At 40.1% G+C, this 14,043-nt stretch overlaps 1 protein-coding gene across 4 annotated transcripts in view; it reads right to left on the bottom strand.

Annotated features, from left to right (window-relative positions):
• LOC122667338 (DNA repair protein RAD50) overlaps window positions 1-14,043 on the bottom strand; it is a 66,404-nt gene that overhangs the window by 49,337 nt on the left and 3,024 nt on the right. For all 4 annotated transcript variants that reach the window (XR_006333788.1, XM_043863596.1, XM_043863595.1 and 1 more), the window contains exon 5: window positions 8,269-8,383. Coding sequence is in view for 3 of the 4 variants with exons in the window: in XM_043863596.1 (XP_043719531.1) it covers window positions 8,269-8,383 (115 nt within the window). In the remaining variant the exon portion in view is untranslated. The remainder of the gene's footprint in view (window positions 1-8,268; window positions 8,384-14,043) is intronic.

The raw sequence follows: 14,043 nt of genomic DNA on the forward strand, positions 1-14,043 counted from the left end.
GTAAGAATGCATGATGTGCAAAATTTATAATTTTTCATATTTATTAGTTGTTATTTTGTCAAAAAAATACGTAATTTGATGGAAAATAAGGATTTATAACGTTTAAGTAATAAAAAATTTACAAAATTGAATATATATATATGTGTGTGTGTGTGTGTGTGTGTGTATGTGCGTAAATGATGTTTGAGGACTACATATGCATTGTCAACTAAATTTTGTATTTTTTTCATGCTTTTAAAGCCCAATTTGTAAACAAAAAATGCTTACATATGGGGAAAATATGGTTTTTATAAATTGTAAGTATTCAAAATTTAAAAAATATGTTGTAATATATGTGGAAACGTTAGTCGATGGCTCATTATGCATGAACAACCAACTTTTTTATTTTATTAAAGGGTATTTTTGTCAAAAAATGCTTACCTTTAAGGAAAATAGGATTTTTATAATGGGTTCATCTGTTTGTAACTGTTGATTGGCGGGCAAGGATCCATGTAGCCGACCCCATTTAATTGGGATAAGGCTGAGTTGTTATTGTTGTTGTTGTTCGTCTGTTTGTAACCAGACATTATATGCCCCCGAGTATAATTGATTTCAGTTTTAATAAATGGGTATATGACATAATTTCACACTTTTAAGTGCCAGGCGGTTTAAATAAGTAAAATCCCTTAGGTTAAAAGGTAGAATGGGGATTATGTGTCCCAACTAAGTGTCTACAGCTTGTTAGACCGAAGTAAATTGCCGGAATGAAGTAACTTTCCCATTGCCATGAACGAGAGATGGATTGCTAGATCAAAGTAACTTTCCCATTGCCGTGAGAGAGGCGGATTGTTTGACAGGAGAAACGTTGAGCTTTGTGGCCTATCGCAAGGATTCAGACTGAAACACCCACGACTTTGATCGCAGGGAGTAGATTGAACCAAAATTTCTACAGATCACTAATAGATGCCTTGTTAGTGAGTTGGGTCACTCTCCCATTGTTCCTCTTTGTGGGGTAGTTGAGAGAGAGAGAGTGGTAGTGCGGCAGGACTTGGGTCTGGAGATAAACAGAGCATAGCAGGGGGAAGGTGCTTCAATATCTGCTCTGGAACTGAAAGGATTGATAAATTGATTGGTAGGTAGTTGCAGAGGAAGAAAGAGATTATGGAAACTTAGTGTTGGTGTTACATGACTCGGTGTTGGTGTAACAATGTAACAGTTTGTTCTTGATTGATTTACGAAACTTGGGATTTACATGTCTTACAACGGGATCAGGAGCGAAATTGCTTGCAGCAGTGGTGAGTATTCTGGTTTACAAGCAACACAGACGCATCAAAAAACCCATTATCAACAACTTCCAGACATTATACGGTTACCTCCACTCTCTTATAAGAAAATGGTAGAAACCGGCCTATTCTGGCCACTACCGGCATAGGCAGCAAGAGCAATGCTATGAATAGATTTCTTCTCTCTTTGACAATATATGTTAATGCGCCTATAGTAGGAACTTTTAATTTTTTCTTCTGCCATATTTCCAAGTGAAATGGCAATTCAGTCCTTAATGTAACAAGAACAATAGTAGTCTGACATTGGATATAAAAGAGAGCTTACAACTTATATTGTAACCACCCTGGTTACAAACAGATTTCCCTTTTATAATTTGCAAGTAATAAAAAAAAATTATAAAAAATTAAACAACTATGATATATACAGAAATTTTGTTTCATGATTCATTATGCATGAATAACTAAATTTTTTATTGTTTTCATGTTATTAAAGGCTAATGTTTGTCAAAAAAAAAAAATGTGTATCTTTAATCAAAAACATTTTGGTTATTTTCCCTAATTTATTGTTTTATTTTCAAATATATGTATGGTGAAATGACAATTAAGTTTTGTTAGAAGTATGGTTTGGAGGGTAAAAGGAGCAAAGACCTTTTAGGGAGGTTATTTTCCCTAATTTATTGTTTTATTTTCAAATATATGTATGGTGAAATGACAATTAAGTTTTGTTAGAAGTATGGTTTGGAGGGTAAAAGGAGCAAAGACCCTCTCGGGATTAGCAACAAACAATCTGGCGCTAATACCGAGAGGGCTTCCCCTCCTCTCTTTTTCGTTCCTGTTTTACCCCTATAAAGTGCTTTATATAAAGAGATGATTCCTGGCCTCTCTAAGATTTGAGAGTCTAGCTTTTCCCTCATTCTCTTCTCTTGTCCTTCTTCTTCTTCTTTCTTTCCCTTCTTTTATATCTCTATTATTCAAGGTACTAAAACTCGGAACTCGGTACAAACTCGGTCCCTTGAAAAACCGAGTCGAGTCGAGATCTTGCCCTCGCCGAGTTGGTGCATTTTTTTTTTCGACTCGAAGCCTCAACTCGGTGGGTTTTAGACCTAGTTTGGGTCTGAAACTTGGTATTCAGCCTATTTTAGGCCATTTAAACACAATGGCACTATCAAATCTTGCAAAAACAAAGTCCAAATAGGAGTTATGCACCGGTCATACTTAATTTGGTGTGCACGAATGCTGTCAAAATCGCTCTAAATGAAAATATTTTCTTGGACATCAAAACAAATGAATATTTTACCGCACTTTTGGTTTTTAGCAATGTTTTACCATATTAAGATTTAAGAAGTATTTAGATTTGAGAAAAACACCAGCATTAGAAAGTTAAAAATTGCACCTACTGTCGAAAATCCAGTTTTTGTTCTTGAACTAGGGGGTTGACTTTTTTCCTTTTGGAATTTGATTTTTTAACTATTTTTATTGGATTCAAATAGGGGGTATTTGCTTATGTATGAATAATATCTTAAGTAAATGAAGGCATAAATAAGTGTCCATCTTAGTTCCTGGCCTAAATAAGTGTCTGTACACCAAGGTTTGCCTAGATAGGTGTCTGTATACCAAGATTTTCTACCAAGATCTCGAGATCTGGCACTCATATAAAGGAGTTTGGGTCGAGATTCTCGAGATCTCGAGAACTCGGCGAGATCTCAGCGAGATCTCGAGATCTCAGTCGAGTTGTTGCACTTTTGCAACTCATATGCCAACTCGTCTCGGTTTCTCAAAAAACCGAGAAACTCGGCGAGATCTCACGAGTTCTCGAACTATGCTATTATTTACATGGTATCAGAGCTATTCTAATCAAGAAGGGCTAGCTTCCACTTCCTCTTTCTGTCCCTTTCTTATTTCTATAACCAAAAGACGAAGGTGGGATAGACTCCATTCGATTTTGAAGACAATCTAGGGATCTACCCTGCTGTAGGGGTAGTTTACCCCATTTTTGAAGCCTTGAAGGTGCTCAAAGGATTGCTGCAATGGTTTAGAGACATCGATTCCTACTCTATATCAGGTTCGATGTTCTTTGCAATGATTTAAGGCTGAATGGGATACATTTCTGGAATGTTTTTGGCGCTTTTCCATTGCTGTGATCCTTTTTTTTTAGGCCTAATGTACTGCTGGCTTAATCTTAGCATGGATATCGATTTTTGAATCCATTTTTTGGACTGTTTTTTGGCTGTTCTGTTTCGGTTGAGCTACTGTTATGCTATCTGGTTGTTCTCATTGAACTCGTTTGCTATTTGAGGACCCTTTATATGTGGTTCCTAAGTTACTGCTTGCTGATTGAGCTACTGTTTGATGCCTATTGAGTTACTGGTTTGCTGATTGATGGCCACTGTTTGAAGTTTTCTTTTGGATTGAGCTGTTTTATGCACTTTCGGGTGGTGCTACTCTTTGCTGTATGCACTTTGGATTGAGCTATTTGAGGGCCTTTATATTATTGTTGGTTGGTGTTCCTCTTTGGTGGTAATTATGGGAGAGACATTGAAGGACACAAAGGTTGTGACCGAGGTTGCATCCTCATCCCCAAATTTTCTGACTTCTAAGAAGTTAGAAGGCAGTCCGATTTTCAGCAATGGCACAAGATCGTGACCTTGGTCCTCACAAGAAGGGGTGAGAAACATCATTTGACTGGAAAGAAGCCTGCCAACATGGATGACGATACCTGGGAGGTTACTGATACTCGCATTTAGGGCCAGATGTTAAATTCTATGGATAATAACATTGTAGACCTTGTGACCCATATTGACACTGTCAAAGATCTATGGGATTATCTGGCTGTTTTATATTCTGGATACAACAACCTCTCTTGGATTTATGAACTCTCTCAAGAGTTTTATCGAGTTGATCGGAAGGGTCGCCTGTTGACCCAACACTTTACTGATTTCAAGAGAACGTATGAGGAATTGAATGCTTTGCTGCCCATTACCTCTAATGTTACATAGATGCATCAACAACGTGAGCAACTAGCAGTTATGGGTTTCTTGGGCAGCTTGGGCCCTGAATTTGACTCAGTACGGTCTCAGATTCTTGGAGGTGTTACAGTTCCATCTCTTGCAGACACATTCTCTCGAGTTCTTCAGGTGTCTCGTGACACTACTCGAGTCTCTTCTGGTGATAGCACTGCTCTTGTGAGTAGTGGCCACAGTGGGGGTCGTCAGCCTGCCAAGATCCCCCCAGCTGCACCTTCTGCTAGTGCTCATGACTCATCAGAGAAGTCTGAGAAATCTGGTCCTTTGAGGACTTGTCATCATTGCGGCAAACCTGGTCACATTCAGCGTTTTGTTGGAAATTACATGGCAAACCTCCACAGTCCAAGATAGCCAACATTGCCAGTGTTGACCCTGCAGCCCCATTTGTCCCTATAGAGGACTGCCGTGTGACTTTGTCGATGACAGAGGAGGAATATGCTCGTTCCAGCCAGGGAAAGGCTTCTCAGGACATTTTTTCCACTGCTACTTTTGTTCAGACAGGTAATGCCACTGCGTGTCTCTCCACCTCTAGGCCTTGGATTATCGATTCAGGGGCCTCAAACCATATTTCTGGAACTTCAAGTATCTTTTCCTCTTTACAAACCTCTTTACTTTGGCTGATGGTTCCTGTGCTATAGTCCGAGGTATTGGTACTGTTCAGCCCACTTCTTCCTTGTCCTTATCTTCTGTCTTGTATTTACCTAAATTTCCTTTTAATCTCTTGTCTGTTAGCCAACTTACCACTACCTACAACTGTTCCATAACCTTTTTGCCTGATTCTTGTGTCTTTTAGGATTTGCAAACGAAGAGACGATTGGTAGAGGCAGGGTCTTTGGGGGGCTATATTTTCTTGAGGACACATCTTCAGTTGCTTGTTCGAGCACAGCCACCCCTCATCAGCTCCATTGTCGACTTGGTCATCCGTCCTTGCAGAGTTTGCAAAAACTGTTTCCTAGTTTGCGTTCCCTTTCAGTTTTAAATTGAGAGTCGTGTCAGTTTGGGAAACTCCATCGTATGAGTTACCCCCCTCGAGTCAACAAACGGGCCTTACATCCCTTTTCTTTAGTTCACTCAGATGTATAGGGTCCTTGTCGTGTGTCTTCCAAGTTGGGTTTTACTTATTTTGTTACTTTTGTTGATGACTACTCTCGTGTGACTTGGTTGTACTTAATGAAATACCGTTCTGAATTGGTCTCTACCTTTTCTTCATTTATTGCTGAAATTAAGAATCAATTTGGATCTTATATTAAAGTGTTCCGCAGTGATAATGCACGGGAGTACTTTTCTACCCCTCTTTCTGACTTTATGACCACTCGTGGGATCATTCATTAGTCTTCCTGTTCCGACACACCCCAACAAAATGGTGTGGCTGAACGGAAGAACCGTCACTTGATGGAAGTGACTTGGTCCCTTCTCTTTGAAATGAAAGTGGGCAAGTCTTTCTGGGCTGATGCAGTGTTAACTGCTTGTTACCTTATCAATTGAATGCCCTACTCTATCCTAGGTGGGGGCATTCCTCATGCTTTGCTTTTTCCTTCTGAACCTTTATTGCCCTTACCCCCACATGTCTTTGGGTGTGTCTACTTTATTCGAGACCATACTCTAGGGTTATCGAGGTTAGACCCCAAAGCTATTAAATGCATTTTTGTGGGATATTCTCGTGTTCAGAAGGGGTATCGATGTTATTCTCCTGTTCTTCGTAAGTATTTCATTACTGCTGATGTTTCTTTCTTTAAGTCTCAGTCTTACGTACATTAGACTATTGTGGATCCTTCCTTGGATGAGGATCTTCCCCTTTGTGTTGTTCAGCCTCCTGTGCAGCCTCTTGTTGCTCCATCTCCTGTGTTGCCTCCTGTTGTTCGGCCTCCAGTCATTCATGTTTATTACCATCAACCTCGTCCAAGGGAAGAAGTTGCTGCCCCTATTGATGCACCGCCTGCTGCCACGTCTTTGATGTCTGCGGATCCTACCCATGATCCTCCCTTTTCTGATTTGGATCAGCCCATTGCTCATCGGAAAGGTACCCGTCGGTGTGTTCAATACCCAATTTCTTTTAATGTTTCTTATTTTGGTTTATCTTCCACCTTTCAAACCTGTCTTTCCACTGTTGCATCTCATCCTATTCCTAAGAGCATTACAGAGGCATTATCTATTTCTGGCTAGAGGACAGCTATGGAAGAAGAATTACAGGCTTTGGAACATAACCACACTTGGGACCTTGTTCCACTGCCCCCTGGGAAGTCTGCCATTGGTTGTCGCTGGTTCTATGTGATCAAAGTTAATGTTGATGGATCTCTTACTCGCCTAAAAGCTAGGTTGGTGGCTAACATAGTTCGAGAACTCGCGAGATCTCGGATCTCGGTTTTTGGAAAAGCCGAAACGAGACTGCCTACGAGTCTCAAAAATGCAATATCTCGGCGAGATCTCGGATCTCGGTTTCCACCATTATTTTAACCCACCTACCACTTAAATACCTTACCTAATTGGACAAAACTCGACATATCTCGGCGAGATCTCGGATCTCGGGTCCAGATCTCGGGTTGACCCAAAGTTTAGGCTTCGAGTTGGAAAAAAAAAAATGCACCAACTCGGCGAGATCTCGACTCGTCTCGGTTTTTCCAAGAGTCGAGTTGGTACCGAGACCCGAGTTTTAGTACCTTGGTGGCTAAAGGCTATGCACAGGTGTATGGTGTCGATTACTCGGATACTTTTTCTCCAGTTGCCAAGCTCTCCTCTGTTCGTGTCTTGATCTCTCTTGCCGCCTCTCATCGGTGGACTTTACATCAGCTCGATGTTAAGAATGCCTTCCTCCATGGAGATCTCCATGAGGAGGTGTATATGGAGCAACCTCCAGGGTTTGTTGCTCAGGAGGTGTATAGGGATTGAAACAGTCTCCAAGGGCCTGGTTTGGCTGGTTTACAGAAGTGGTTCTTGAGTTTGGTTTGTCATGATGCAATAGTGACTACTCTCTCTTCTACTGTCAGACAAGTGCTGGAAGAATGTTTCTGATTGTATATGTTGATGACATTGTGATTATTGGTGATGACCCTACAGGAATTGATAGTTTGAAAACTCATCTGCAACAGAGATTTCAAACTAAAGATTTAGGAAAGTTGAATTATTTCCTAGGAGTTGAAAGCCCAATCCAGGAAAGGAATATCTCTCTCACAGCGGAAGTGTACTCTTGAATTGCTTACGGAGACTGGGATGCTAGGGTGCAAACCTCTTGATAACCCAATGGATCCCAATATCAAGCTTGTTGCAGATGAGGGAGATGCCCTTGATGATCCAGAAAGATACAGAAGGTTGGTTGGAAAGCTGAATTACTTGACATTCCCTCAAGCAACTCTGAAATTAATTAAACATAATTTAATACATTTTCCTAAATAAGTGATCAGGAAACTATTATTAGAAATAAGTTTCAGCAGCTCTTTCCAGTAGATGCACTACTGTAATAGCAAAAAGGGCGTACCCAGTGCAAGAGGCTCTTGCCACTGCGGGGTCTGGGGAGGATCATAATGTACGCAGCCTTACCCTCGCTTCACGGAGAGGCTGTTTCCAAAGACTCGACCCCGTGACCACTTGGTCACAATGGAGCAACCTTACCATTGCACCAAGGTCCACCCTCTATTCACTACTGTAATAGCAAACAGTCAAAATCTTTCAAAGTTGCAGTAACGTAAAAAAAAATTCTTCCCTCAATTCAATACAGTAACCACATCAAGCAACCAATTCAAACAAAATTAACCTTTAGGGCTCTCAAAAGTAACAAACAGCAGCGCAAAAAATGATAAGACAGTTCAACAAACAACATTACAACAAGAAGGACCTCATCAGCATTCATTACTAGTCATACAGTCATGGCTTAAATAAACTCAAAATCATAAAATGAGAAACATAATAAAGATAAGATAAAAAGATATTATCAAAACCAACTGTTTGCATTACTCTCCCCCACAACCCCCCCCCCCTAAAAAAAAAACCTTATATGCAGCATCTTTCAAGGTTTGAAGATTCTCCAGCTTCAGCTTGTACGTTTTTATCTCTTGAGCCTGCTCCTTGTGAAGTTTTTTTATGACTTCCAATGCTTTTGTGTATCTGAATAAGCAGATGTGATAATAAGTAATAGAATACTACTCTAATCCAAAAAAAAACTTAACTTCAAATACAGAAAATCAATTAACACACACACAAATTTGATTAAAGTTTTCCTGTTCCCAAGATAGGGATTCATTCTACCTAAGACGGCAAACTTTTGGCAGATTTTGTACCCCAGAACTCTCTTAATCTTCAAGTGATACAAGTGGGAAGCGAATATATTTGACAAACCAATCCTGAACACCACAATCTAATAATAGCAAATAATGCATATATTCCTCATAGTGTTGATGCCTATAACTCAACTTTGGTCTAGGTTAACTTATTGAGTTATTCTTTACAACAATTTTCAAGATGCCTTTGGGATTATAATCATTATATATTTGATGTTTATGGGCATCAAATGTCTCACCTAATCCTGAGTAAGGACTAAAGGACTTGGAACTTATCTTCCCAGTAATTTGATGGGAAGTTCTTACACTATTCAGTCTACCTAGCCACAAGACTTAGTGAAGATTTGTGGCCTATTTTTTTGCAAAACCAAGAAGCTGAGTTGAGAGAGATGCCATCATATCTCTCCTATGGTGAACAAGTAACTTCATGCTGCAACTTAAGAAATTGATTATCCACTATGAGAGGAAGTCTACTTACAGGATTCTAAACTTACTTTGTTTGTCCTCAAGAACATAAAACCATTACAACTTACAAGCAAGTGGTCCAATTGCATGAGTCGTGACATAACCCTGAACTAATTCTGAGTGACAACATGCCAAACCTCTCTTATTGACATCGAGAACATAAACTCAGCAGTACTATGAGACTCCAGCGGATTTGACAGTTGATACGCGCTAACTTTGTAATAGAAGGGCTAAAGCAATCTTTAAAAAAATGTATTCATTCAACATTACAAACATACGGCGAATAAATGTCCCAGTCTTTTTTTTTTCCTTTTTTTTTTGATAAATGACTCAGTTATAGCATTTAATACTTGAAATCAACTGTCTGACACATGCACCACTTCTGTTTTGAAGTATCCTGGTAGTATTAGCTTTTTTCATGTTCTTCTTATAATAAAAATTTTATTAAAAGGAGGAGTAGCGGAGAAGATCCAAAGAAAAAAATTGAAACTTAACAGGTAGTATAACATTTATTTTCTTTTTAAATAAAGTCAAGATTATATTATGAAAGATGGCAAGTTGCACATCAACGAGAAAGAATAATATGTTCAAGAATGTATGAGTGGTTAACAATTCAAACAAAAATAGGCACAGCCAGTGAGTACTAATTGCCACTATAAAGATTCTGATGCAGTTGGATTAGACATTAATCCCGTACTCTGCCCATGCGCAAGCTTGGGAAGCCCATAAGGCATTGATGGTAGTCCAATGGGCTGAAATTGACTTGGGTAGTTATATTAATGTTGGGCATTTTATTTTCTTGGGTTCCATTGTAATGGACCTAATTTTAAGACCATAAAGTGGGGGATAAGTTAGTACAGGATGGGGGTGTCAATCAGGCGGTTCGGTTCAGTTTTTCGGTCTCGGTGTGAGTTTCAAGGAAACTGAAACCGAACCTATAAGGACTACTCGGCTTCAGTTTGGGTTGGGTTTGGGTCGGTTCCAGTTTGTGTTATCAGGTTCGATGCGATTCAGTTCGGTTTGAAAACCATGCATGGACTGGTTTACGGTAGGGATTAGCCAGGGTTCTTAGGATTCGCGGTCGTTTCAGGTTTTGGTTCAGTCCTATTGGTCGAGCTAATCAGGGGCCCATCATTTTAGCCCGAACCAAGCCAAAACAAGATAGTGACATAAACAAAAACCAAAGCCGAAGCAATAAGGGCTCGGATCGGTTTGTTTCAGGCTCACTCAGGTCGGTTCGGACCGGTTTGAACGGTTAGGTTTAGGCTTTGACACCCTTACTACAGGGGATTAGTAGTTAAGTTGAGTGTTTGAGTAATTGAGTTAGATTAGAATACCTAATAGCTAGATAGAGTTTTGTTTTGAGTTTCTTTATTTTATTGAGTATGTTAGAGTGAATAGGAGTCCTTTTATGGGTTAAATTAAAAAATTTAGAAGGTCTTTATATGTAATACAACCTCCATCAATTAGAAATGATTTGAGTAAAGAATATGGGTTTTTTTAAGAGTTTTGGTGCGCGATTGAACAGTGCATACGGGATTGGTAACCCAAACCTGATTTCTTCTCTTCTGTTCTCTTCTCTTATGTTCTCTTCTCTCTTCTTCCTCCCAAGAAGATTGATCTCATCTCTCTTGCTTCCCCTTATCCTTCCCCTTCCATTGATCTGATTTCTTCCCTTAACGACGCCCAAGAAGATCGATCTCATCTCTCTTCCTTCCCCTGCCCCTGCCCCTTCCCCTTCCCCTTCCCCTTCCCCTTCCCCTACCCCTACCCCTACCCCTTATTTCTTCCCTTAACAATGCAATTCCTTCGTTTATCTAGATCTAATCACATATTTGATCATAGGGCCTGCTTGCATCTGAGATATAAAATCTGGACTTACAGATTGTATCAATGGGTACCAGCACAAACCTGACCAATGGATGCAACTCTCTTGTTGACGGATATCTGATTCCGCATAAGATCCTTCTTCTGATCCAATATCATTGCTTAGTTCAGAACTAAGTGGTTCTTGATGTGTCTTGACTCGTTACATGTTTTGCTACGAGATCTAGGCCCTTCATTCAATAAAAGACAAATATACCCCTATTCAAACTAAAATATCCCTAATAACCGATGCTCCTGCATCAAAAAGTGTGGGCATATGCCCAAAGACAATGTCTTCGAGATTTTTCAATTATCTAGATCTGATCACATATTTGATCATTGGGCCTGCTTGAATCTGAGATATAAATTCTGGACTTACAGATTGTATCAATTGGGTATCAGCACAAACCTGGCCGATGGGTCCAACCCTCTTGTTGGCTATCCGTCAACAACTTCAACTTATGCAGGAGAATCTCAAAGAGACTCAACGACAATGCAAGGAATTCAAGAACCGATTGCTGGTCACATGTCAGCTAATGGACTCTTCCTTTGACAAATCAATCTCAGTCATTGAGCAAAGGGTGGAAGAAGCAGAAGATGAGACACCAATGATGGGGAACGAGATGAAATCGCTGATCGTTGAAGATCAACTTGTAGGAGAGAATAAATCGGTTGATCTCTTGAGTGAACCAGTTGATTTTGTATTTCCAAGTTGCTACTTCAACAACGATCTTCGTGTTGCGAATTTCATACCATTTGATCATGGTCTGATCAATGATTTCATACAATCAAGGATGAATGCCGGCCGAGCTACAGTGTCAACACCCTTCACCATTTGAAGCACAACAGCCTTTGCTATGGTCTGATCTTATGTACTTTCATATTGCATCAACACCCTTCACTATTTGAAGCACAAAAGGGTGGGTCTTGACTCTTGACAATGTCTTCACTGTCTTCATGATAATTTGAACCCTCAAAAATCCTAGAATTTCTCTCCTTCCACATCCGCCAGTTCATGACTGTTGGATAGAGGCTCCATAACAACTTCCACACTTATTTAGCCCACAGCAGCCCCAAGACAAATCAGACTGGGGAGTCTTTTGAACATTGTCCAAAATTACTTAAATTTGACATAAGGCCAATCCACTCCCCAAACAGCCCAAGTGAAAGCCTGGGCCAAGATGAAACATTGATTCAAGCTCCTTATCGCGCAAGGTAAAGGGGATTTGCATCTCTCAGAGAAAGAAAAAAAAAACTACAGGGGGGATTTGACATTATCTAGATATCAACTATTCAACGGTGAGGGCTTTACTTTAATAACTGGCCAAAGAAAGAATTTCTCCTCTCGCTGTTGCCTCCACTTGAATGCCTCCAAAGACACAGATCACCTCTTCTTCGAGTGCCCTTTTGCTTCCTCTCTTTGGAAAGGCCTTCTTGCCAAATGTTGGCCTAACCTAAGAAGGATTTTGCCCTTTGACACAGAGTGGATTTGGGTGGACATGACCTTTGCAAGAAAATCTTGTTGTGACACAGTGGAAAAACTTGCTTTCGGAGCAGCCATCTACCATATCTGGTTAGACCACAACCTAAGAAGATGGACCTCCATGTCTAGATCATTCCAGCAGATTTGGGATTCCTTCCTATTTGATGTCATTATTTGGATCATATTTGGATCATAAAGCAGTTAATGGAGAGTATATAGACGAATCAAATATCTGAAAATATTTATGGTGATGAGTGTGTTGCAGTATACAGTTACTGCTAACCGCAGCACGATCTGATTAATGTTTGTATACATTTGTAGGGCATGCAATTGTCTCGAGGCGTGAGGCTCTAGAACGTGCAAGGAAGCTCAAGCTTGATTTAGTTGAGGTAAAATTATATAATTAAATATACTTTTCACTTCCAACATGGCATCTATTGGGGGGGGGGGGGGGGAATCACTCGCAATAACTGAGTTGAGGTACAATAATTCATTGGAAATGGCATAGAGCATTTGCAGAAGCCTTCTGTTAAATGGCCACCTCCCAATCATCCCACTTCAGTCATTGTATCTAACCTCTCTATAATCCTTCCACATACCTTTTCCTTTGCATTGTGTTATTCTTATGTTTAGAGGTTAAGTTTAGATGATACATTTCTACGGGTGTCTGCTTCCTTATTGGGAATAAGTATTGATGCTTTATCAATGTTCAACAACAAAAACATAGAGCCTCTCTAGCTGCCTCACCATTTTTCTGCCATGTGGACTGATAGTTTGTCAAATTGACCTTTGATAGATGAGGAATCTCTTTCGGATATGCCACGTCTATCTCAACCATATGGTTCACCATCTATTGGGTTTTCCCTTTTTTGTTTCAGTGGTCCATGCTCATAAAACCAAGTTGACCAATTCAAACAATTTTCAAAATATTATTCTCACATGTGACCGTGTCAGATTGGGCTAACATTAGCTCATGATTAGATGATGACGCAGTCAACATCCACGAAATTTGAGTGCCAAAAGCCACTGTCACAGGGAAGAAAATGATTGCCTAATGCAGATAGTCTATTGAATTTGTCAACAGATTTGAGTGAGGCAAGGTTGACCCAATTGTGTTGGGCCAGGTAGCAGATTAGCCAACACCAGTTTGAACTAGCAATGGAGCCTTAGCATCTTGGCTCCGGGAAATTGCTAGGAGTATTTTGTGGGTTAGTCAATACATGCATGATCCACATTCATCTCACTTGGATGTTGTATACCGAATCTTGCGATATCTAAAGACGGCTCCTAGAAAAGGTGTCCTCATCTCATCTCATAACCACCTACTCATTGAGTCATACACAGATGCTGGTTGGGATGGCTGCCCTGATGATAGGAAATATACCTCTAGCTACAGTACATATGTTGGTGGTAACTTAGTCACCTGGAGAAGCAAGAAGCAAGCAGTGGTGGCTCGTTCCAATGCAAAAGTAGAATTTCGAGCCTTGGCCCATGACATTTGTAAATTGCTTTGGCTTAGGGGGTCACTTCAGGACCTCGGAGTCCTAGTTGAGATGCCCATGCGCCTATACTCTGACAGCAAATCAACAATCAGCATTGTCTATAACCCCGTCCAACATGGTAGAACCAAATATGTGGAGATTGATCACCACTTTATCAAGGAGAAGCTAGAA

This window comes from Telopea speciosissima, chromosome 7 (genome assembly GCF_018873765.1).
Source record: "Telopea speciosissima isolate NSW1024214 ecotype Mountain lineage chromosome 7, Tspe_v1, whole genome shotgun sequence".
NCBI classification, from domain to species: Eukaryota; Viridiplantae; Streptophyta; class Magnoliopsida; order Proteales; family Proteaceae; genus Telopea; species Telopea speciosissima.